At 46.3% G+C, this 26,528-nt stretch overlaps 1 protein-coding gene across 4 annotated transcripts in view; it reads left to right on the top strand.

The window, feature by feature from the left end:
• LOC138472491 (cGMP-dependent protein kinase 2-like) overlaps positions 1-26,528 on the top strand; it is a 2,724,950-nt gene that overhangs the window by 1,831,394 nt on the left and 867,028 nt on the right. For all 4 annotated transcript variants that reach the window (XM_069610703.1, XM_069610701.1, XM_069610702.1 and 1 more), the window contains exon 11: positions 19,055-19,205. In XM_069610703.1, the coding sequence (XP_069466804.1) occupies positions 19,055-19,205 (151 nt within the window). The remainder of the gene's footprint in view (positions 1-19,054; positions 19,206-26,528) is intronic.

Here is a 26,528-nt window from a genome sequence, read left to right as displayed (position 1 = left end):
TGAAGGCCAGGGTTGGAGTCCAGAATGTCCCCTTTGAGCATTTTCCCATCAGACTTAGTGAGAGGGATAGGATAGTCGATAGAAAAGCAGTTAAAAAAGATAGATGAGACAGAGAGCACCATAGGCGATGCAGGCAGGATAGAGGGGTATGGTATGGAAAGGGAAGCGTCCAGGGGAGGGTTGAGGGGAGTTCCCGCAGGGGGGCACATAGGAGGGAGGCACAGGGTGGGACACGAAAGGGAGGGGTGCACAACAAAGAACAAGAACAATGGACCTACAAATCAGATGCAGTACAGAACCCTCAGAAAGAAAAGAACACAACAGGGCACCTAGAACTAGAGAATGCAGATGTAGTACAGAACCAAGGCAATGCACAAAGCACAAAGCACAACAGGGAAACTGTATGCAAAGAAAGCAGATGCAATATCTACCAAAAGCAATACACAGAGGTTAGCAAGGAACCTAGAAGTGAAGAATGCAGGCTAATGCAATGTAATGCCACAAATCATGGATAGCAACACAATATCAAGAACTGTAGAGTGCAAACACAACGCCAATACGGTCAACCAGTCATGGAACACAACAGGAACCTAGAAGAAGAATGCAGGCAATGCAAAGTAATGCCAGAAAAAACAGTGGACCACAGGACAGTGTCAGAATAGTACACAATAGATCGAAGAGTGAAGGGCTGAGATACAAGAGGAAGGAAGGGAAACGCCAGAGGGGGGAATGGAACAGGATGCGGGGACCTACGATGCAAGGGAGTGCACGCGGCTATAGAAATTGCGAGCTACGTATTAAAGCACAGCACAAAACAACACTCCCAGATTCGACTTTCTTAGAAGGGGAAAAAGCTAGGTTTTCAAGGACACAACATAATACAACACACCCAGATTTGACTTACCTGATAAAACGCAGCAGGTTGACAACTGCAGGCTAGGTGCTACCATGGCGGACACTTTCAGACACCACTGCAGCTGCCCTTAGCCTCTAGTCCTTGACCGAGGGGGCTGCCATGGTAGGAGGTGCCTTGGATGGCTGATTTAAAAGGGAGCACGGTGGAAGGGAGGGCCAACAAACAAGGAATCAACTGGGTCAAAGGGAGGGGGGAGCGGGCACACTTCCGCTGCAGTGCGAGAATACAAATATTTCAAATGCACAGTTTACTGTGCCACAGAGCACCTGTCTTCACCCCAGCACAGGAGAAGTTGAAATTGGCAATGCCTGATGATGGTGGGGATGGCCTGTGGGGACAGAGGAAGAAAACACATGTTGTTGCATGCTTACCTGCTGTCTGATCAGGGGTTTGGGCCCTGGGTCCTCCTAGTCCGAACAGGTCCAAACAGGAATTGCCCTTTTCTCTGCCTGCCCTTTGCTTCAGACGCCCAGGCTAGAAATGCCCTTGATCTAAGAGTTAACTGCAGAAAGGAAGAGGCTTTTGTGATTCCTCCTACTAATGAATGGTGCTCAGCAACATTCAATTAGGAGCACATTGGAATGTGCGTTGCAGCTGTTGTCAATTACAAGCGAAAGGTGGCTCAGTGGATGATTATCTTGGTGCTGACTCACCGGGGATGGATGAAAGACTGTGATGTCATGCATGTGCTAAAGGTGGACTGGCAAGGGTCCTAAGGTATAGTGTTGTCTTTGCTTTTCGGTAATGCTTGGCTACAATTGGTAACTTGGGTGCCTTACAAGTAGTGATACTAGAGGAGGTTGGGGTCACCTCTTATCTCCAAGAAGAGGAGGGAGTAATGATAGGAGACTCTGTACTTGGTCTGGCAGAATATGGAGAGGCCAGATATCAGCCTGAGAGTCTTTAAGGTCAGTCACAGAATAGGGATGCAAATCAAGAAAGGGGGAATGCAAAATGTACTTTCCTGGTACAGGGCGAAGTATAGACTTGTGATAGACATCTGGCAGATCTTGTCTTTATTGGTGGCTTTCAGAATGTAAGGAGGTCTATTTCTATGCTGTATGCTGACATGTAGGAATGTGCAAAAGCCATGACTATGGAAGTGAGCATGTAGTTGGGTAACGATGGTTTTCTGAAAGACGTTGAGGGCCTAATTTAAAAAGCGTTTTCAATGGCATTTTCCCATTGAAAATCGGGCATTGAATGCACAGTTGTTCAGTTTGAGAGTTTGTTTTAAATTGACTGCAAATGTTCCTTCTCTGAAGATATGATTTACTGTATAAGATTAGTTATGGCTATGGGGGGGATGTTTGTGATGCAGGTGTGGTGTGGTGCGGCTTGGTGCAGAGGTATTGTTTAGTTGATATTAGGTGATGCTGATGGTGCTCAAGCGAACCAGCGTGAAAAAAGTGGGTATCAGTTCCTAGTGGGTGTGTTTATATTGGGATCTTCGATGATCTATTGAATGTTGTTATACTTTGTGATGTTGTTGATGAATAAAATGTATATTTCTGTACAAACCTGTTGAATTGTATTCTTTGCATTGTTGTATTGTATTGTTTATTTATTTATAGAGCGCACTGGGCCGTCAGGCATCCGGGCCCTTTGAAAACATTAGCTTACAGGTACATATTTAGGTTACAGGTACATATGAGAAGATTGTTACGAAGTTCGTTGGTCGTGTAGAGTATGGACAACCCCTCTGTCCCCAAGAAACACCCTGACCGATTTTGTTATATGGTCAGTGTGAATATTAAGGCCACAGGTGGAAGTCCGGAAAGCCAGGACGCGGGAACAGCCGGAAGAACCCCTTGAGCGCTGCAAAGCAAGATACAGTGGTTAAGCAATGAAACAGGGCCCGAATACCTTCATGTACATAAACCCCAAAGCTACCAGAATACCTGTGAGAACTTGGGTCAAGGCGTGGGTCTCCTAGCTTAGGCTGGAAACGTGCTGTAGGGTAGAACAGGCAACCACCTATTTGTAGGACCGAGGTCCTAGCCAATGAAGTGCTTAAGCAAGAGGAATCCGTGGAGCAGGCGTGAGTCGGTAACAGGCAAATCCAAAAGTACTTGAAGGGTTAAGCAAGAGGAGTCCGTGGAGCAGGCGTGAGTCGGTAACAGGCAAATCCAAAAGTACTTGAAGGGTTAAGCAAGAGGAGTCCGTGGAGCAGGCGTGAGTCGGTAACAGGCAAATCCAAAAGTACTTGAAGGGTTAAGCAAGAGGAGTCCGTGGAGCAGGCGTGAGTCGGTAACAGGCAAATCCAAAGTACTTGAAGGGTTAAGCAAGAGGAGTCCGTGGAGCAGGCGTGAGTCGGTAACAGGCAAATCCAAAGTACTTGAAGGGTTAAGCAAGAGGAGTCCGTGGAGCAAGCCGAGGTCAGAATCAGAGCAGGTCCTTGAACAAAGAGAGAAGTCACGTGATCCGAAACTAAACAGCTGTGAAGCAACGCCTTCGGTTCACCGACTCCTTTTATCCTCGGAAGGGACGCACGTATAGTCACGTGTGACGTGACCCGAAAGCGTTGCAATGCTGCTAGGCAACCAAAGTCACGTGATCCGTAAAGCGCCGGGAAGCGCCGGTCTCCGCAAAGGACGTAAGTTCCTGAAGTGACGGAGCTTCCAGTTGATCTGCCACCGCCGTGAAGGGCGATAAACACCCGCTCCCCCAAACATGCCATGCCGTGCCCTGATGTGTGCGACGTGAGTGGGGGGCACGGTGCACGAGTGTTGGGGAGTGCGGGAATGGGTAGGCAAGGAGGGGCGAGTGGGGAGGTGTGTCCGTGGTCTAGGAAGCGGCGTGACAGAATCCCCCCTCAAAGGCCCACGACCCCGTGGGCTAGCAGGACTGTCCCTGTGAAAGCGGGAAACCAAAAGCGGGGCATGGACATCCCGGGCGGGAACCCAAGAGCGATCTTCGGGACCATAGTCCAGCCAATCCACCAGGTATTGAAGCCGACCCCGATGGAAACGGGACCCAAGGATGGCACTGACCTCATAAACATCCTGTGAATCCACCGAGACAGGAGCAGGCGGGACCAGGACACGGGTAGGAGCCAGGTAAGGTTTCAAGAGAGAAGTATGGAAGACCGGGTGAATCCTCCAAGAAAGGGGAACCGAAAGCTTGAGGGCCACAGGATTCAAAACCCTGGAGATCCTATAAGGGCCCACAAAACGAGGCAACAACTTGCGACAGCCAGGGATCCGCAAATGCCTGGTCGAAAGCCACACCCGATCGCCCACCCGATACTCCGGGGCTGCGGCCCGTTTGCGGTCCGCTTTAGTCTTCATAACTGTCTGGGCCTCATGGAGATGGACCAAGGTCTGGGCATGGACACCGGCCAGATCCCGAACACAGGCATTAGCAGCGGGAGTAGTAGAGGGGAAATCAGGAAGTGGGAGGGCACGTGGGTGCTGCCCGTATAAAGCATAAAAGGGGGAAAAACCTGTGGTCGAATGACGGGAGTTATTATACGCAAATTCAGCAATATACAGCAGATTGGCCCATGAGTCCTGATACTGGAGGGACCAACACCGCAAGTACTGCTCCAAAGCCTGGTTTACCCGCTCGGTCTGCCCGTCACTCTCGGGGTGATAAGCTGAAGAGAAGCGAGCATCGATCCCCAGGAGTCTGGTGAGCGCGCGCCAGAAACAGGACGTGAATTGAGACCCACGGTCTGATATGATGACCTGTGGTAAACCAAAGAGGCAGAAGACAGATCTGAAGAATAAGCGAGCCAGAGTTGGAGCAGAGGGTATACCAGTACAGGGGATAAAGCGGGCCATTTTGGTGTATGAATCGACAATAACCCATATGGTGTCGTAGCCCTGTTTGCGGGGTAGGTCAGTGATGAGATCCATCGAGACGGTGTGCCAAGGTCTGGGAGGTACGGGAAGAGGTAAGAGCAGCCCTAAAGGCCGTCCTTTGCGTGTTTTGCATTGGGCACATATGGAACAAGTGTTAACATAATGTTCAACATCTTTTCTCATGGAAGGCCACCAGCACCAGCGTTGCAACAGGTCCAGGGTACGCTGTTGCCCGGGATGGCCGTTTACAGCAGCATCGTGTGACCATGCTAACGCCTGGTTGCGGACGTCACACGTGGGAAGGAACAGTTTGTCGTGGATGAAAGGCAACCCCTCGTGAAGAGCAATGTCCCATTCGTTGAGAGCCTGAGGATTCTGGGAAACCCAACGCCTGATGTCGATAAGCATGGTGGGGGATGGGGTACAAGTACAGATGACATGGCCCTTTCCTAGCAGTGTGTCGGGGTACACGGACAAGGACTCCCCTCCGGGAGAACGGGACAAGGCATCAGCTTTGCCATGACTGCGACCTGATCTGTGTTTGACCACAAAATCAAACGCGGCGAAAAATAAATGCCAACGCACCTGTCTGCTGTTAGCACATTTTAATGAGGCCAGGTCCTGTAGGTTTTTGTGGTCTGTATACACCACTGTCTGATGTTTCGCACCCATGAGGTGATGACGCCACGTTTGTAAAGCATCCTTGATGGCCAACAATTCTTTTTCGGTTACTGTATAGTGCGCTTCAGCCACCGAAAACTTTCGTGAGTGAAAGGCCACTGGATGTAGACAACCCGTGGTTGGGCAAGGTTGAGACAATACTGCGCCTAGAGCAAACGAGGAGGCATCAGCCTCCAGAATGTAGGGGAGTTCTGGATCAGGATGCTGTAAAACAGGGGCGGACACGAACCTGGCCTTGAGTTCCTCAAAAGCCTTCTGATGGGCGGAGGTCCAAGTGAACGGGACAAGGGGGCTGGTCAGGGCGGTCAGTGGAGCAACAATAGAAGAGAAGCCGGCGATGAATCGCCGATAGAAATTTGCGAAGCCGAGAAAAGATTGGAGTTGTTTCAGAGTAACAGGAGTCGGCCATTCGGTGACGGCATGGACCTTAGATAAATTCATGGACAGGCCCCCAGGGGATATGCGAAAACCCAGAAACTCCACTTTCTTGGAATGAAACAGACATTTTTCAGGCTTGGCAAACAAGGCATTGGTCTTAAGGCGAGAGAGCACCTCCCTAACATGCCCGACATGTTCCTCCAGGGAGGACGAATAGATCAGAATATCGTCCAGATATACCACCACGAACGTGTCCAGGATGTCTGAGAACACTTCGTTGACAAAACGTTGGAACGTGGCAGGGGCATTACAAAGCCCGAAGGGCATTACCGTGTATTCATATAACCCCTGTCGGGAGCAAAACGCCGTCTTCCACTCATCCCCAAGCCGCATACGAATCAGATTGTACGCCCCCCTCAGGTCCAGCTTGGTAAAAACAGATGCTTTAGTCAACCTGTCTAGTAGCGTGGATATGAGCGGAAGAGGGTACCTGTTCTTAATGGTAATGGCATTTAACCGTCTGTAGTCCACACATGGACGGAGATCGCCCTCCTTTTTCGGCACAAAGAAAATCGGACTAGCAGCAGGAGAACAAGAAGGACGTATATGACCCAACTCCAGAGCTTTTTGTATGTAATCCTTAAGGGCTTGCTCCTCTGACCGTGACAATGAATAAACCCTACCCCTGGGTACAGGAGCGTCTGGGACCAGGTCAATCGGACAATCGTACGGTCTATGAGGGGGGAGACCCTCAGCAGTGGCCTTATCGAACACCGTGTGGAAATCGTGATAGGCCGCAGGGATGTTGGCTGTGACAGCCCCCACAGTGTGTGAAGGCACCGGGTCTGAAGCACTATCGTTGACATGGGTGGCAGCCATGGCACCAAGAATCGTGGCAGGAGTGGACAAGGAATCAGTGTCGATGAGACAGAAATGTTGACATACCTCCGACTCAAACGTGACCTGTCCGTTGCCCCAGTTGATCAATGGGTTATGTTGTCGTAACCATGGTATTCCCAGTATTATGCCGAACAGTGGTGTATTGATCAAATCAAATGCCAGGGTTTCTCTATGGATGTTTTGGATCACCACTTCCATAGGAGCAGTTTGGAACTTAATCGGACCGGAGGATAGCGAAGTACCGTCTACAGCATGTACTGGTTCCGGATGTTCTTTCCTAACCAAGGGCAGATTGAGGCGACGGGCCAGGGAAATATCGATGAAACAACCAGTGGCCCCAGAATCGATCACAATATGGACTGTGTGTTTGATCTCTCCAGCGGGTTTTAACAGAGCCTGGACCTCTATCGGTCTAATAGGGCCAAAGGCAGGTTCGGAGGGGGTCGAAGACAGGCTCGCCGGTGCCCCCTGTATCATGGGCGAGCCTTCGGAAAACCCGGTGTTTTGTTCTTGGGACGTCGGGGGCATTCCCTTACAAAGTGTCCGTTTAACCCACAATAGAAACAGGCATTGTCGTTTCTCCGGCGTTCTCGTTCTAATGGGGTTATCGGGCTACGGATACCTCCTATTTGCATGGGTTCAACAGGGGTGGTGGATACGGAAGGTCCGGAGTGTATAGAGAAGGATGTTTCGGCCCTTCTCTCGGATCTCCTTGCGTCTACTTGTAAAGCAAGATCCACCAAATCTGAGAACCCTGAAGGAAGGGCAGGAACTACTGAGAGGGCATCCTTCATGGAGTTGCATAGACCACGATAGAACACGATTGCCTTTTTCTCCTCAGGCCAGGAGGTCTCAGCAGCGAGTTGGTTGTACTTGGTGATATATTCTATCAGAGTCTGTTTGCCTTGTGTTAGATCCAAGAGTTCGAGATCTCTAGAATGGGCTTTATGTCGTGTATCAAAGACTATAGCCATTTCTGATACAAGAAGGTCGAAGTCATAGAGAGCAGGATGGTCATTCTCTAACATCGGGTTGGCCCAGGTGGCCGCTACCCCGGACAAATGGGATAGAAGAAACGCAGCCTTAGTACAAGAGTCGGGGAACGCTAGGGGTCTGCACAAAAAATGTAATCTACATTGATTAATGAAAGTGCGATACTTCCGAGGATCCCCTTGATAACGTTCGGGGGCAGCAAGGGGAACAGGTGTAGGTAGCAGTATAGGAGTGGGTGCAGGGGCCATGGCTGGGGCTGGCTGGTCTGAGGGGACTGTGTCACCGAATTCTGCATCCGTGGGTAACGGAAAACGTGTGCTTTGTAGGGCATCCAGACGGTGGTTTATTGCTGTCATGTCAGCCCTAAGAGCCGCTACTGCTTGTAACAAGGCGGTCACTGGATCCCCGGCGGAGGGATTCATACTCTGGACGACCAAAAAATAGGCTTCACAGTCTGTTACGAAGTTCGTTGGTCGTGTAGAGTATGGACAACCCCTCTGTCACCAAGAAACACCCTGACCGATTTTGTTATATGGTCAGTGTGAATATTAAGGCCACAGGTGGAAGTCCGGAAAGCCAGGACGCGGGAACAGCCGGAAGAACCCCTTGAGCGCTGCAAAGCAAGATACAGTGGTTAAGCAATGAAACAGGGCCCGAATACCTTCATGTACATAAACCCCAAAGCTACCAGAATACCTGTGAGAACTTGGGTCAAGGCGTGGGTCTCCTAGCTTAGGCTGGAAACGTGCTATAGGGTAGAACAGGCAACCACCTATTTGTAGGACCGAGGTCCTAGCCAATGAAGTGCTTAAGCAAGAGGAATCCGTGGAGCAGGCGTGAGTCGGTAACAGGCAAATCCAAAAGTACTTGAAGGGTTAAGCAAGAGGAGTCCGTGGAGCAGGCGTGAGTCGGTAACAGGCAAATCCAAAAGTACTTGAAGGGTTAAGCAAGAGGAGTCCGTGGAGCAGGCGTGAGTCGGTAACAGGCAAATCCAAAAGTACTTGAAGGGTTAAGCAAGAGGAGTCCGTGGAGCAGGCGTGAGTCGGCAACAGGCAAATCCAAAGTACTTGAAGGGTTAAGCAAGAGGAGTCCGTGGAGCAGGCGTGAGTCGGTAACAGGCAAATCCAAAGTACTTGAAGGGTTAAGCAAGAGGAGTCCGTGGAGCAAGCCGAGGTCAGAATCAGAGCAGGTCCTTGAACAAAGAGAGAAGTCACGTGATCCGAAACTAAACAGCTGTGAAGCAACGCCTTCGGTTCACCGACTCCTTTTATCCTCGGAAGGGACGCACGTATAGTCACGTGTGACGTGACCCGAAAGCGTTGCAATGCTGCTAGGCAACCAAAGTCACGTGATCTGTAAAGCGCCGGGAAGCGCCGGTCTCCGCAAAGGACGTAAGTTCCTGAAGTGACGGAGCTTCCAGTTGATCTGCCACCGCCGTGAAGGGCGATAAACACCCGCTCCCCCAAACATGCCATGCCGTGCCCTGATGTGTGCGACGTGAGTGGGGGGCACGGTGCACGAGTGTTGGGGAGTGCGGGAATGGGTAGGCAAGGAGGGGCGAGTGGGGAGGTGTGTCCGTGGTCTAGGAAGCGGCGTGACAAAGATAAAAATAAAGTATAAGACAATATACAGAAATACTTTACAGGCATATATGAGTGTGCAGGATAAGTACAAAAATATACATACAGTAAATACAATTTAAACAGTTCATGGGTGAGGAGGTCAGTGGTCATTAGTGTGTAGCCATTGTTTGCCATTAGTCTTGAAGGGGGGAGGGAGGGTAATGCTCTTAAACTGTTCAGTAATGAGCTCCAGAGATGTACTGCCAAGACTGGAAAGCTGGATCATCCTTTTTTTTTTAAGTTTAAAGTTAGGGATTCTAATACTATTAGAATATGCCTTTCTAATAGGTTGTTCTGAGGTATGTTTGGTGAATCTCTCTGTCAGGTAAATAGGTGCCTTGTTATTGAGGCATTTGTATGTCAGGTTACGTGTGTTGAGCTTGATTCTGTCCTTAATGGCTAGCCAGGTGATAGATTGTCTTTCGTCAGAGATATGGTGACCTATAGGGATGTCTAGGTCAGTTCTTAGAGCATTGCTTTGGAGAGTTTGGAGTTTGTTAAATTGTGATTACTGGTGCCCAAGTAAAGTGCATTGCAGTAATCCAATTTAGATAGTATTAGCGCCCGTGCAATCGTAATGCACCTATTAGTGGTCAGAAATGGTTTACATGCATAGATCAGTTTGCACGTGTAGCTGGTTGCCGAGGCTGTGGCATTTACTTGCTTGTTGAGGTGGAGTGCCGAGTCTAGGTAAAAACCTAAGGTTTTTAATTCCTTAGCAACTTTAATCTGAATACCGTCAATAGCGTTGGAATTGTATTGGTGGGCGAGTTTGCGCAGTCTATTGGTGGAGCCTATGATTAGGAGTTTGGTCTTTTCGTCATTAAGACATAGACCGTGGGTGGCCATCCAAGTTTGTATAATTTGGTAGATTTTATTGATAAGTCCTACATCTTTGTCGTAGTCTCCCTGAACAGGGATGAGGATCTGGGTATTATCAGCAAAATTAGTGTATGAGACACCCAGATTGTCGAGTATGTCAAAGAGAGGCTTTGTAAATATATTATACAAAGTGGGGCATACGCAAGACCCCTGTGGTATGCCGCATGTGGTGGGTACTGGGTCTGCAGAGGAGGAGGGCGAGAAGACTCTTATAGTTCTATTGTCTAAGAAGGAGTTTATCCATGAAGAGGCCTCTTTAGAGACATTGGCGGCAGATTTGAGGTGGTTGCATAAGACTTATGGTCAACCAAATTGAATGCGGCAGAGAGGTCTAAAAGTAGGAGAATGGAGATTTCTCCTTCGTCTTTTCAGTCAACCAGTTGATACTTAAGATCAAGGAGGAACATTTTGGTTCCATGTTTTGGCCAGTAACCAGATTGTCAGGTGCCTAATAAGTTATTGATCTCAAGAAAGGATTGAATCTGGAGATAGGCGGCTCTGTCTAAGATTTTGGGGAGAAATGGTACTGTCGTAATTGGCCTGTACTTGGTTAGGATGCTAGGGGCCAGGTTATTTTTTTTTAGAAGGGGTAGTGCCCAAGAATCTTTGAGATTGGTGGGAACAGAACAAGATGTAAACGAGGTGTTAATGAAGGTGGTGACAAAAGGAGCTAGGTCCTTTGCGGCTTCCTTAATAATGGGTGCTGGGCATGTATCCCCAAAACACTGGGAGGGCTTGAGTGATCTAATGATGATTTTGGTCTCTGTAGTTTAGATTGACCTGAATTTAAATTGAATGGGTGGTTTGGTTTGGTTGTTAGCAAGTTCTTGCAAGATGGCCTCTTGGGTTGCAAGAACGATCTTATTAAGCATTGTTTTCTTGGCTAGTATTTTATCTTGGAGCATGGCAATTTTGTTGCATAGGGCGTTTTGCACCAAATTTTGTTTTTGGTGCACGAGTCGTTAGGGGCAATTGGGGATTCTAATTCTCTAAGTATAGAGAAGATGTCTCTAGTGCTTGATGTAGCTTTTTGGATTCTTTCATTGAAAGTTTCTTTTTTTGTTTGTATGATTTCTTTTTTGTATTTGTTGTGAGGGAGGTGAGAATATTTTTGTTCTGGATCGACGGGTTTTTTTCCAGCTAGGTTTCTGCCTGTCTTTTTTCTTTGCTAAGGGCTTTAAGACTAGGGGTAAACCAGGTATTGAGATGAGCAATGGGTTTTGCATTGCTCAATTTTAGTGGAGCGATAGTGTCTATGGCTGCGTTGATAACATTGTTATACAGGTCAACCAGTTCTGTGGGATCACTAGAGAGGTGGGTAGGATTAGTGATAGGTTGAATCAAAGGTAGGAGGTTAGCGACAGTTATGTTCTTTTTGCATTTGGTTAGGGCTGGCGGAGCCAAAGGCTTAGTTGCGTTCGTTTGGGGGCTATTTAAGATAGAGAATGAGATCAGGAAGTGGTCTGTCCAGACACAAGGTTCAGTGGCAGTGATGCAAGCGGTGCAATTGATATCTGCAACCCAAACCAGGATGCGACCTTTAGTGTGAGTGGGTCCAGTGTCCCTGATAGTAAGGCCAGCTTCAGCATTGGTGTTTGCTAGGATAGTGGCTTTAGGGTCTTTAGGGTAATTGAGGCGAAAATTAAAGTCATCAAGTATGAGGATTTGGGATCCAGGTTTAGCGTTGGTGTTCAGAAGAGTCATTATGTCTTCATCGAATTGTTGGTTTGTTTCTATGATGGGGTCAGATAGGTGAAATATAGTAGTAGGAAGCTGATCAAAAAAATATCCCAGAGACAGTCTGTGACTTTTGTGTGTTTAGAGAACAAGGACCTGATTCACAGAAGTGTTTTATAATACACAATCCCATAGGCTAACGATCTGGGGGCCTGATTTACAAATGCATGTCATAATGGCAAAACCCCATAGGAAAATACACTGTGAATAGGCCCTGTGAATCAGGCCCCAACTGGTCTTTCTTACAGTAATCTTTGGATGTCATTCTATATTGTGCGAGGTTAGATGAGGGTGAGAATCAATTTCAGTATTTCTGTTTGAGATCTATAAGAGAGTCTTTCAATCTGGTGCTCTTTTCTTTGCTGAGTGCTTAGCAGGAGAGCAGGGCAACTAAGCCACGGTTTGAATGTCAACATTCACGATCTGGAAAAGTTTGACCTTTACGATGTTTTTTCACCTTCAGATTTCAAATGAAGGCAAGATCATGTACTGGGAAAAATAATTTCATTTCACATTCCCTCCTTTGTAAGCCTCATGTTATCTGTAGCACAACTTTCTAACTTTGAGAAAAAGGCATTTCATAAATGAAATATATTTAATTAAACAAATATTATAGCAGATCATGTTTGCATAATGTGACTTATGCAAAAAGAATAGTTTTAATCATTTTCAAAATTAGCAGTGGTTGCAGTGCAGATGCTGTAAATGGCGCCCCTTTCAAATGAAACGAAGTGTCTTCTTGGGAAAGGCCACCGGATTACTCATATGCTGCCAATCATAGAAACTCATTATTACCAGAGTCGCATTTTATGCACGGGATTTGTGGATAATGAGTTAAGTATGAAAACATGATTTTAAATGGGAATTGTATCACATTATTTATCAGTGGTTATTAAGACATCAGACGTGTGGTAAGCACAGCGAAGCATATTTATTGAGTTTGCACATGCAGAGAGGACTGCCGCAGTATTCGCTCGCTGCTCTGACTCTCTTAAGCGCATATCGCATGAACCATAAACATCCTGTGCAATTGTGTGTGCTAAGAAGATTGCCATTAAAAATGAATTGCCTGCAGAGTTCATTAGCTCTGTTCTATGGCAAGCAGCTTTGCCTCTTACTACTGTATAAAACCTCGACAAGGGGGGCTCTTTTCATAACCATCAAATGCGATTGAATGGCTGAGCATCTGCCTTGATTCCTGCCAGCGGAATAGGAGGTTTATATGAATTCCTTCTTCACCTGTGATGATGTCAGCATTAAGAAAACACATACTGCACAGTCGCTGTGCTAGATGATGGGCGAGAGCATCATTGATATCTTAGGTTTGCCTCCTGGAGGGCTGTTTTCATTGCTCTCTCTCTCGCTCTCACACTCTCTTTCTCTCTCTCTCCCCCTCTCTCTCTCTCCCCTCTCTCTCTCTCTCTCTCTCTCTCTCCATCTCTCTCTCTCTCCCTCTCTCTCCCTCTCTCTCTGTCTTTCAACTTCTCTGTCTCAGTTTCTGACAGCAAAGTGTACAGAACAAAAACACAAATAGAATGATCCAAGGAAACCAGTTCTTGTTTAACCTGTTCTGCTAGCCTAACTGCTCTATTGATGGCATGTTCCATGATAGACAGCCTGGTACACTCCTATATACTCTTTTGAAATACCCTTAAAAGGAAGTGTTGCAGTTTATTGGGAGGTCACACTCAACTCAGGGAGTCTCCCCCTCACCCCCGAGTCAGGTGACGCGCACCCAAAGTGCTATTTCAGATTCTCTTTGGTGAGGCCTCCAACGCGTCTTGCACCTACCCAAAGAAGACTAACAGGCAATATCAGACAATATCAGCCACCAATGCTGTGGCAACATCCAATATTACAACAACAGATTACTTTATGTTATTAAAACAACACAGGTGAAATTTTGAAATATACAGTCACAATTTACAACAGATTTAATTTCAATTTAACCAATGGAAAACATTCACAATACAATGGAAACATCGTTTGCAACATTCAAAGGACAGGCAGGGCTTTGAGTTTCTGGCTTGGGAGGCAAGGGAATTAATGGGAAATGATGTGTTTTGAAAGACACAGTTGGGAAAAGCAACTCAAATGGAGAAATCTTTTTTCTACTTTTATTTAAACGGCTAGGTTGGGAAAGGAGCTCAAAAGGAAATTGTTTTTCAACACACATTCAAAGGAGAAACAATGCTTGGAAATTCTGGTTTGAGATACAAGGTAATAAATAGTAAATTTCGTTTTGCAACACACATACAAATAAGATGTAAGGCTTTGTAAGTCTGACTTTGGAATCACTGTGAATACAATCACTGTGAATACATGGGAAGTTGTGTTTTGTACCTGCTACATTCACTTGAAAGGCAGTGTTTGGGATGACTTATTTTGGGATTATGGACACCGCCCTTCGGGACAGGAGTCAGGGGTTTCAGAAAGACAGTCACCCAAGTCTTTATGGTCTATACCAGCTCTAACACAATGAGCATGAACTTTGATATTTTTGAATTCTACCAACACTCATCCCGTGATTTTCTATATGAGAATTAATTGATTTAACTTCAATTAAATGTGCTAAGGATATACACAGCTTCCCCCCTTCCCCACAATTTAACAGAAAGGATAAAGGCTTGCTGTTCCCAACACAATGTAATTTAAATGGATAGTTTGATTTTCCATAGTGGAATTAATTTGGATTGGATTGAATACAATGAACCAAAGGCTTACCCTGTTTCACCCCCCCACCCACTAATGGAAAGGAATAAGTCAGGTAGCTCCCCACACAAATGATGGCTTTTAGGTTGGTCTGATTACATGGGAGGCTTTGGTCAGGGGAAAAAGTGGGGTTCCTCTGAGGACTGCACAGATCTGGCCAGGGGGCTTCAGTCAAGGATGTTCTCTTGCACCCAGACTCCTTCTGTTCCTTTGATGGGGTCCCAGCTAGCTTCTAGATTGACCAGTCACTGTCTCCAAAGCAAAGATTGAGACCTCTCTGGTAGTTATTCCTCGCAAGAGTCCGTCAGCAGGCTATCTCCCGGAATAAAGTAAAAAAGCCCTGTTCGATGCAATCCTGCCCTCTTATATGGCTGATGACACTTCAATTGCATAATTCTCCAAAAGCATGAGCTTGTCCGATGGAAAAAGAGTCAGATGTCCAATATATACATAGGCTGCCCACTTTAGCCTTATATACAGATTTACATACACATATAAGATGTCAAGGAGAAATCTGTGAAATAAGATCCCCAGAATGCAGGAGGCTGGTGGTAATGGTACATTTAAATGTGCCCACTCCTCAATAAATTAAGATAGTGTGCAGGAGGAAGCTCAAAGTGCGCTTGCAAAATAGGAGTCGAAGATTTGGTTAATTTTCTATTAATTTGCTGTTTCTCTATTTTGCATAAGCGTGGAATGCATGGGAGCTATGTTATATATAATTAATTGTAATGATCAGGCTTTTATATATAGCAAGTTTGAATATGTTAAAGTTGCTTTTTTATTTTGGGCTTGTTCTGTGTGAATTGTATGAAAAATATGAAACGTTTTTAAATGTTGCTGACTTAATGGAGAAATACAATTAAATATTAATTAGTACTTCAGGTCATTACATGGTAGGCCTTAAAGAGCACTTCATTGGGCCTTTGGAGGTTACCTCCTGAGAATTATTTGGGAATGTTATGGCAAATGTGTTTTAAAGCTCCAGAACGCTGTTGCATTGGTGAAAAAGTGGTTAGGAATAAAAATAAAATATTTCTCAATTATTTGGAGCCTATTTTCACTGCCCAAAACGGATTTTACACAAGACTCGGTGGCAAACATTGGTCAAACCTTTGAGCATTTGATGATCATTTCATGGAGGGTTGTGGTGGTGTTAACTAAGTATTTGAATCAATTAATTGGTTTGTTAGTTTAAACCTATTGACTTGAACTTGATTGGAATACGGGGCAAATTAATTATGAAACATTTGGCCTGCATTTACTGTACCTGCCCATTAACCATGTGCCAGATGGACAGAGTATCAAACGATGACCATTTTTTCACAAGGACACTATGTAATAATAAATACAGGTGACACCAAAATTATTATTGTCGATAAATATGCATGGTGGCATCAAACACAAACCTCACTTGTACAGAAAGTGTGCATGCACATTATTTAATAAAGGAAAGTTGGGTATGCATACCACCTCCTTGTCCATTATGCTCATACTAGCTGTACCAAGGAACAGAATATGCCAATTTTCTCCATGACACACACATGGATCAAATACTGTACTGGAGATTGCAGGGTTTTAGCAATGACACTACCATAAAAAGTAAGGACATTTACTGAAAAACTATGTGCATGGTGGCACCAAACACAAATCTTGCAAGCATAAAAATAAGACACCTGGAAACAGTGGCTCATTCGCCAACATTCTTGCACAGTCCAGGACTCTGTCCTGGCTACAGTGCTACTGATATCTCATTCATTCAGCACCTCCTTCTAGGCCTCCACACCACGGCCTAGAGCAACTGGCGAGCAACAATTTAGGGTGCCGCGAACAACATGTTGCTCCCGAGCTACACGTTGGGGATCCCTGGCAGTAAGGGGTAGCCGGAATTACCTGCATGGAAAGGGAGACAGGGAGGGACATGTCATTGTGGTGACTGGGCAGACCATTCATGTTGTGATGTGGTGGTATGAGACATGCATCTGGGAATGTGTGCTTGTTGCCTATCATTCACCTTGCTGCACTCCGCGACACGTAATGCTTGTCTGGACATGTGTAGGATCACACTCCCAGGGATGGGTTGCTGGTGGTGGTTGGGACATAGTGAGGACATGCTATGCTTTGTGACATGGGAGTGATGCATCCAGGTACCTGAGGTGCATTACATGTGCCTGTTGATCTGGGCCCAGATTGTGCTGGTGTGTCCTTATGTATAGTCATGTGGTGCATGCCAGTGATGGGCCCCCACTTTTGCGTGCAGATTGTGTGCCATGCTCTAGTGACAGTGGACATCCACCCAATGGCCCTGTGCCCATGCAATGTGTGGTGTGTGTGTAGCTACTTTGACTCACCCAATAGCTGGATCTGCTGTCCACCGTAACACGCCATGTACCCAGGCAGCGTTCTATGGTGCAGGACCATGGAGTCATTTTTTGTATCCCGGAAAGTGTGCGCACCAGTGTGTGATGGTCATGTCTGCATCAGAAACAACATGCACATTCATTGAGTGGTACAGCTTCCTGTTCCGATAGACCTCCTCTGTGGGGTGGACGGCCACTAGCTTAATGTACGTGCAGTCCATGGGCCCCAAAACATTTGGCATGCCCGCAAGGGCATGGAAGCGGACTTTGGTCATGTTCACCTGGGCCTGTGTCATTGGTAGGGGGATGTGCTGGGACATATAATGCGGGAGGGCATCCAGGACTTGCACAAGCACTTTTGAGAATCCTGGCAGCGAGAAGCCATGCAGCTCCCCGAATGTGTGCTGAAATGTGCCCGTGGCTAGGAAATTCAACACAGACACCACCTTCAGCAGGGTGGGTATGGCAGTCCAGATGCCAATTACACTCTGGATGTCGTCCCTGATGAGGTTCACTATTGCGAGGATGATCTCCGTGTTTAGGCAGTAGAGTGTGTGGATCTACCTGTCTGTCAGGGACCAGGGTGTGGCCCTTGTGCGGGGTATGGGTGCATGCCACTGGGCGGGGCATTACTTACTGCCCATTGTTCCTCTGCATCCTCCTCCTCTGCCTGTTGCCACTGTTCCACCTCCTGCTCATAGAACTGCTTTCCTAAAAGCAATGCCTCTGTGTCCGTCACTGCTGCTACGAGTGGTACTATGGTTGTGTTGGAAGGTATGTGTGGGGTGGGTGTGGTCCTTTACAACAGTCCCTGTGCTCCTTGTGTGCAACTGTGTTAATTTGGTGCACCTATGGCCTGTTCCTGCATACCTGGGTCTGGTTACCGCCTGCTCCGCGGTGCCGGTTGTTCCGGCACGGTTTTCCCGGTTCCACCAGCATTTTTGTGGCAGTGTTTCCAGTAAGTTCGCTGTTGTGATGCTGCCTTGTTTCCGTGGTGCTGGTGTTTCTGGAACTGGTACAGGGGATCCTGCAGTTTGCGTGACCTTTGCTATGGCAATGGTAGCAGGAAGTAAGCTCTTACAGGCAACGCTGTTGCCGGCATCTCCTCTCGTAGTGCAGTGGTCCAGGATGTGTGCTGGTAATCGGTACTACTGGCACATTGTTTTGGGACCGCCACAAGTGTATTGAGGGAGTTGCTGTCTGGAGCACGGGGTGATAACCCATGGTGATTGAAACCCATGCTGGACTTATATTGTGAATTGCTGTTTACCATGAAAAATTATAAAACAAAGCTACAATATACATTACATGTTTCCGAGTGAATGTCTCATTCGAATTGTTTTCTAATATGTCGTGCTAATACTAACAATAGTAAGGTATGTTATTATTTAGCTCTTAATAGTTTGCACACGAATAAAGTTTTATACTCTAAAAGTAGGGCAGTCTGTACCTTGCCATTTCGAATTCTGTGACAAGGCCCACTTACCCTTTCATCCTTTCGAGGAGAAATGTGTTACCATTAAAAACGACTAATAATACCAGCTGTTCCTAGAGAACTTAGAAGCTGGAGGTATACTACACGAAGCACTATATAACGACGCCCATTATTATTCATTATAGATTCCTTACTGGTCTAAGCTCCCTTATTTATAACAGCGTGTGGGGTTCAACTATATGCGTTAATTGTACTTGTAATAACTTGTATAATTGTTAAAATGTACTTAATATTTTCATTCTTGCTCTCCAATTAAGTAATACATGTAATTTGAAAGATAAAGACAGCACACGCCTACGTACAGTTTCTTAAATTAATAACTTGTTTGACTATGCCCATTTTTATAATTAAATGACAGGATTATGTTTTTATGTTTTAATTGTCATTGAAGGCTATGGCTTGATTTTTGTAGCCAACATATATCGTTTTTGTTAGTGTGTAAGACAAGGCTAGCTAGAGCAAAGGGTCATTTGTCGGGTTACGTATATGTCGTGTGTTTAGACCACTGGTTTGGGCGGGTGGCTCATCCATGCCTGCACGACACTTTCAATGACACATGTCGCCCTTTACAGGCCAGTAACACCTGTGCTGTCCAGCTCGTGGGAGAACACGGAAGCCAATCAGCTTAAAGAGACGGTCGCCCGCTTTTCCTGCACCTCACCCTTCCGTTACCTGGACGTGATCACTACCCTTGGGACAGGGGGATTTGGCCGAGTTGAGCTGGTAAGAGTAAAAGGACTCGACACTTCATACATAAATAAACGGGTGTGAAATATTTGCCTCAAACTGAAATATCAAATATGTGTGTGTTTACATGTACCTGAATCAGTAAGTCTGGTTCACACGCTGCACGGTCACTTGTGGTACCACGTTTGCTTTTTGAAAACCTCAAGCACATATGCCCACTAATGTGAAACCACCACTGCTGCCTGACACCGTTTCCCTGGCTGTGCTTCCACCTCCTCTAAACTCGTTACATAGCTAATGTATGTTTCTCACATAAATGCCGTATATTATGTGATACGGTGCATGTGCCATGCGGACAGTCATGCCAGAAGTCGTATAATCATGGTACGATTCCCAGTTCCGCCTGGCGCTACTGGCATTCCGGATATTAGTATGCGTTCAGCGGGCAATAAGCAGCAGGACTTGAAATGATGAATAGTCCTTCAAGTCAGAAAAGCGACATCATCTGATTACCTTTCCTTACTGTTTCCATGGTTTCTCAGTCTGTTGGGCTGGGGTCCCTATCATTAGACACATACACACAAACACATACACTTCCCTTGCCCAGAGCAAGGTTACTAGGATTCACATTGTCTGTATCACACTAGGACTGCGTTTGTCAGTCATTTTTACAGGATATTCACAATTAGTACCCAGCCAGTGGGGAGCCTTGGAGTGTGGACTTTACTACACAGTAATCCGGACGTTCCGGGCTAGAGGCCCCATCTCTGAAGTAAAGAGGCGAGGCGCAAGGTGAGTTAAGGAGTTTTATTCGGCGGCCCCCAGAGGTCGGACCAGAGCAACTGAACTCGAACGGGAAGGTAGGAATCTTGGGTTCGGGATTGGGGCTGGAACACTGGGCTCATGGAAGCGGAGTTCCACGAGCTGGGATAATACATTACATAACATCTCCGCTGCTAGGAAAACAGGAGGGAGGGGTGGGGGGGAGGGAAGAGGGAAGGGGTTGGGGTATTACATATGGAAGCTGTTAATAATATAAGAAGTCTTGGTTGAAGTTTTGTATGATCTTCCGATTCCTCTTCGATAGTCTGCTGTTGAGGGTTTTCTCAGTGTCCATGTGGGAGCTATTGTCTTCACATTGGCTATATTGAGGTGCTCCCGTGGAAGAAGGAATTGACTCTGACGGATTTCCGAATGGTGCGTGCTTGGACGTACTCGGTCTGTGAACGTCCGTTGTTATCTTTACTATGTTGTCTCCTGACCACTTCTTCCCATCATCAAGTGTGACGGATTTAGCATGACATTGGATGACCTTCTGTGGGGGTCTGAACTTACTTTCGAAATTGGATGTTTTTTTTGGTTCTTTGACGCAGACCCAGTCTCCTAGTTGCACTCGCATTTCTTTTACTGCATTTTTGGAGTCGTAGTGTGTTTTGTATTTTGTCTGTTTCTCAGTTATTCTCTTCCGGATTTTATCCATGTCAATCTTGACTTCTCCACCATTCATGAATATCCAAGCTGGTCTTAGACGATTGGTTGCGGCTCTACCACGCATCAGGGTAAATGGCTCGATGTTAGTGGTGGTGTGTGGTGTTGTTCTCTACGCACACAAGGCTTCTTTGAGGGTTTCTCTCCATGGGAGAGTGTTGGCGATGGCCAGCTGTATTATGCTCTTTACAAGTCTGTTCATCCTCTCCACCAATTCGTTTGATATTGGGTGGTATAGGGATGTAGTTAAGTGTTTGATACATTTGTGCTTGAGGAATTCTGAGAACTCAGATGATATAAACTGGGATCCGTTGTCTGAGACCAGTTCCTTGGGATCCCCTTCTCTGTTGAATATTTCTGTTAGGAATTCTGTGACTTTCTTGGAAGAGACGTTTGTTTCAGCTATTCCCCATTCAGTCCACTTCGAGGTATAATCTACGAGCACTAGCATGTATATTTTCTCATCTTCAATGTTCTCGAAGGGACCCATAATGTCTATGGCAACTTTTGACCAGACCTCCTTGGGTGGTTCTATGATTTGGAGAGGGGTCTTCCTTACAATTTTTGATTTGTCGCTCGAGGCACATGCGACGCAATTTTTTACAGTTTGTTCTGCTTCTTTCCACATGTGCGGCCACCAGTAATTGCTCCTCAGTCTATTTTTCATCAGGCTTCTCCCCAAATGACCTTCATGGGCTAGCTCAAGGAGTTTCTCTCTGAGCATTACAGGTGGAATCAGTTTGTCGCCTCTGAATATGTGTTTTTCATTCATACTTATTTCATCCTTGAACGGTATGAAGTCTGTTAGGATGTGGTTTGGTTTGATCCAGTCATTGATTATGGCTTTTCTCATTTCTTGTTGTTCTGTGTCATTGTTGGTGATGTTCAGCCAATCTTCTTTGGAATGGCAGGATTGATAGTAGCTATAATGTCTTCCTGAGGTTGATCGATCTCTTCTTCCTGGTTGGTAGAGAGTCTGGAGAGGCAATCGGCTACTCCATTTGATGGACCGGGAGTGTAGCAAACTTGGAGGTTGTACTGCATGATATCAAGAAACCAACGCCTGATTCTTTTCGAAATGAGGTGTGGTGTTTTAGATTGAAGGATGTTTACTAATGGTTTGTGATCGGTTTTGAGTAGTATAGGTAAGCCCCATATTTAGTTCCTGAAATGGTGTAAAATCCATTTCACCCCCAGTGCTTCTCTCTCAATCGTTGAATAATTTAGTTCTGCACCTCGCAAGACCCTTGAGGCAAAGGCAATGGTCACAGTGTTTCCCTTTTGTTGTTGTTCCAGGACACCACCAAGTCCATATTTGCTGGCATCGACAGAGATGATGGTCTTTGCCTTACAGTCGAACATTGCTAGAGCAGGAGCCTTATTAATGTCGCACTTGACCTCCTCAAACTCCTTCTTACATTCCGAGGACCATACAAATTTGGTGGCTTTCTTTAAGAGGTTGCTCATGTGTTTTGTCTTGTTGGCATAGTCGTTTACAAACTTTGAGTAATATTCGGTCATGCCGAGAAAACTCCTGAGCTGGTCCTTATTTTCGGGTTCGGCGATGTTTATTATGACATCCATGAGTTTTTTCTTGGGGCTGATTCCCTCAGCGTTTATGGAGTGGCCAAGATAGGATACCTGACTGCATTTTATGTTGCACTTTTCCAATTTGAGGGTGAGTCCACTTTTTTGGATTACTTGGAGGACACAAATGAGCTTGGCATCATGTTCTCTTTCGTTTTCGGCAGATATGAGTATGTCGTCCTGAAAACAGTGGACATCGTCGAGACCTCCAAACAGGTGCGACATTAACCGTTGGAAAACAGCTGTGGCTGATGCGAGGCCAAAAGGCATCCTGTTAAACATGAATGCCCCCAGAGGTGTTACAAAGGAAGTGAGATTTTTTGAGGTCTCCTCCAATGCGATCTGATGGTATGCCGACGAGAGGTCAAGGGTGCTGAAGTATTTGGCCAGTTTCATGGTTGTGAGGAGTTCTGATATGTTAGGGAGAGGGTGTCTGTCCACCCATATGTTCTTGTTCAAGTCACGTAGGTCAACACACATCCTTATCGAATTGTCTGGTTTGCCCACAAGGACAATTGGTGCGAGCCACTCGGAACTCTCAATGGGTTGGATGATGTTTTCCTCACAAAGTCGGGTGAGCTCCCTCCTCAAGGCGTCTTTGGTGCCAAAGGGGATTCCAGGAACACGATGGGCTACGGGAACGGCGTCCTTCTTCAAGACTATCTTATGTTGAAAACCTCGGAGGAGTCCCACCTTATTGTTGAATACCTTTGGAAACATCTTGGCTAAAGTGGACTTTATGTTGGTGGGCTCCAAACTGGTAGTGACATCGGTGTCGCTCAGCACACTCAGGACTGGAACTTCTTCTCCAGGGTGGATCTTTATTTGTAAGGCAGCTTGCTCCTCCCAACCAACAACTGAAGAGCCATTTTTGGCCACGAAGAGTTTACAATATGTCTCTCTCTCGAAAAATTTGAGTTTGACCCAGGTATAACCAATTATTTCGATAGGAGTCTTGCCATAACCTGTGGCCTTTATTGGCATGCAGCGTAGATCTTGTATCTTCCTAGAGAGAGTTCCCAAAAATGTTTGGACATCCACCATTGTATAGGGGGAACCTGTATCTACCATTACTTGAAGAAGCATCCCATCCACATATATGTCGACCCACGGGCCCTTGGCGTCACGTGAGGAAGTGATGGTGAGTATCTGTATTGGAGGGGAGGCTCGGTCGATGAGCAGCATGTTATCGTAACTGGGGTCATCTTCTATGAATCTCACAGAGGCAGATCTGATAAACGAGCCTCTATTGTATCTGGGAGGTCTGGTTGCTCTACCCCTGTTACTGTTGCAAACCTTGGCGAAGTGTCCGCGGCAGCCACACTTGTAACACTCAGCATTCTTTGCGGGACACATCTTCTCAGGGTCTTCGTGTTGAAACCATCCACATCGTTGGCAATGAGCAGGGTCCCTGAAGTCATTGGATGGACCCTTTCCTCTCCTGGAATTAATTATTGAGCCCCAGAAGGCTGGAGCCCTCCTAACCAAGGAGAGAAAATTCTCAGTGTTGTCAGCCTCTGAATTGGTTTCAACAGATTTCACCTCAACACAATCCTTTTAGGCGAGTCTCTCCTTCAGGCAGTGGCCACCAAACTCCAGGCTCCTTGCTGTCTCTATGGCTTGGTCCAGGGAGGGATTCTTCATCTGCCACAGTTTCTGCTGAATACGAGGGTCGGCTACATTGAGGACAAGCTGGTCCCTCAGATACTCATCGCTGACGCCAGTGAATTCACACGTTGACATTAGTACTCTCAAGGATGCAATGTAAGAGTCGATCGACTCACTCTTTTGCTGCTTCCTGGTAAAGAACTTTTACCTCTCTAGTACAATGTTGGTCTTGTTACCAAAATGCTTGGTGAGCTTGGCTAAGGCCGTTTCGAATTTGTGGTTGTGGTTGCCATCACCTCCAACATCATCCGGTTCTGGTAATGCCCTAAACAGTCTTAGTGCCTCTGCTCCTATGCAATTCAAGAGTGTCACTTCCTTGAGGTCATCATTGAATTTGTTGCCCCCAATGGCTCTCAGGTAGATGTGGAACCCATCGATCCATTGTTCCCAGGGAGAGGCTGGTGTCCCAGGGCACGGGAGAAATTTGGCCGGATGAGGGATGTTTTGCATGATGGAAGATGTGAAGCTGTATTGGAATAGTTGACAGGAAAGTTGAAGCCAAGGATGAAACTGTGTTGAAACTGTGCTGAAAACTATGTTAAGAGGCAGACCAGAAAAAAAAATGTTTTTTTTTTTTTTTTTGTTGTGTGTGTGTCTCTGGATTGCAAAAGTCACTCAGTGTGAAAAGGCGTTATTTGTTATCTTCCTTTGTGGATCACTGTTTTTGTATGATCAAGACATCTGGTTTGAGTGTCTTGGTCTTGGTCATTATTAAGAGCAGATGGGGGCCTTTGTGTCGGCAAACGATTTGTTTAGCGTTGCTCGATAACGTTGTCACTATGGCAACAGGGAAATGACAACAAAATGGCTGCACGTAATGCACGTTTTGACGTTTTTTGTTTTTTTTTCTGCCGTTGGTGCTGCGCGTGGGCGTAATGGCGCGTGACTAAGATGTCTGGTGCCCGAAACCCCAAATAAATTACACTCGTACCTTGTTTGCTGGGCCACTCTCACTGCACGGGGCACCTGCTCTGCAGCTGCGCTGCCCTCTACCCGGGATCAGGGAGGGGCGCGGCCGTATGTGTGCGGTGGCGGCAAGCGGAGATCGCCTCGTTGCGGTGGGACGAGGCTGGCAGCTGGGGCAGTCCGAGGCGCTCCGGGGGCCGGTTCACCTCCTCGTCGCCAATTGAAGTAAAGAGGCGAGGCGCAAGGTGAGTTAAGGAGTTTTATTCGGCGGCCCCCAGAGCTCGGACCAGAGCAACTGAACTCGAACGGGAAGGTAGGAATCTTGGGTTCGGGATCGGGGCTGGAACATTGGGCTCGTGGAAGCGGAGTTCCACGAGCTGGGATAATACATTACATAACAGCGGGCAATAAGCAGCAGGACTTGAAATGATGAATAGTCCTTCAAGTCAGAAAAGCGACATCATCTGATTACCTTTCCTTACTGTTTCCATGGTTTCTCAGTCTGTTGGGCTGGGGTCCCTATCATTAGACACATACACACAAACACATACACTTCCCTTGCCCAGAGCAAGGTTACTAGGATTCACATTGTCTGTATCACTCTAGGACTGCGTTCGTCAGTCATTTTTACAGGATATTCACAATTAGTACCCAGCCAGTGGGGAGCCTCGGAGTGTGGACTTTACTACACAGTAATCCCGACGTTCCGGGCTAGAGGCCCCATCTCCCAGTCAGGTATCTCAGTTAAGTGCTCCCCCGCTCCTACCACCCCCCTTTTCCACAGATGTCTCTCCCTCCTGCTCTACTTACCTGCTCGTGCCTTGTTCTGCGTGTCCCACTCCCAATCTGCGACACACTGCCATGGAAAGGGAGAAGGGACTTTGTGGCCCCTTCTCACACAATCCATGGTGGCCATCTATTTTTTTCTTTTTTATTTCAGTTGCAAAATGCACAACTGATAACAGACAATATTAGTACCTTGCTCTTTACTCGGCTGGGGTACTAATTAAGCAATAATGGGGGTGGCATTACCGCTTCAGGTAATGCCCCGGGACCTGCAATAAGGCCGAGCAAATCCATAAAGCTAGCCAAAGCACGCGGCATATTGCTTAATGTGTTAAATAATATGTTAGATAATGTGTCAGATAAATGAAAACATATGAGGAATATTGGCTATGATTTCCTTAATTGCTTGCCTTTCTGCAAAAACCTTGGGGATTTCACCATCCAGTGAAATGACAAGTCCCGCCATAATGCCAATATGTTCAGCTTGACTTCTGAAGATGTATCTAAAGGAAAGAATTTAAAAAAGTGGGGTAATGATGTCACTAAAATCATTGGTAACACCTAATTCAGAGAACAATGCATGTCACACTATATGAAAGCAGATATTTGAAGTACCTTCAAATTGTTGCCCCCGGGGTAGGTACGGCATTCTCACTTCATTTTTACTCCAGTGTGCACACATGAGAGGTTGAAGGACCCACGTTTCTTAATGTCCATCTCTTAAGAAATTCGATGCTGTTAAAAAAGTTTACATAAATAAGTGTGTTTAGTCGCTGGAAAGAAAGACATGGAGCAAACGCTCACTTGCTATTCTGACGCACTGCCGAACGGCAAGACATCAGCACTTATCACCATGTAAACTTTCAAGTGCATTGATGTTAGTTGCCATGGATGTTATAACATATATGTATCGTCACTGTTTAT

This window comes from Ambystoma mexicanum, chromosome 8, assembly GCF_040938575.1.
Source record: "Ambystoma mexicanum isolate Mex_15411 chromosome 8, UKY_AmexF1_1, whole genome shotgun sequence".
In the NCBI taxonomy this organism is placed as follows: Eukaryota; Metazoa; Chordata; class Amphibia; order Caudata; family Ambystomatidae; genus Ambystoma; species Ambystoma mexicanum.
Note: the sequence above shows the minus strand (reverse complement) of the source record. Positions and strands in the feature narration are given on the sequence as shown.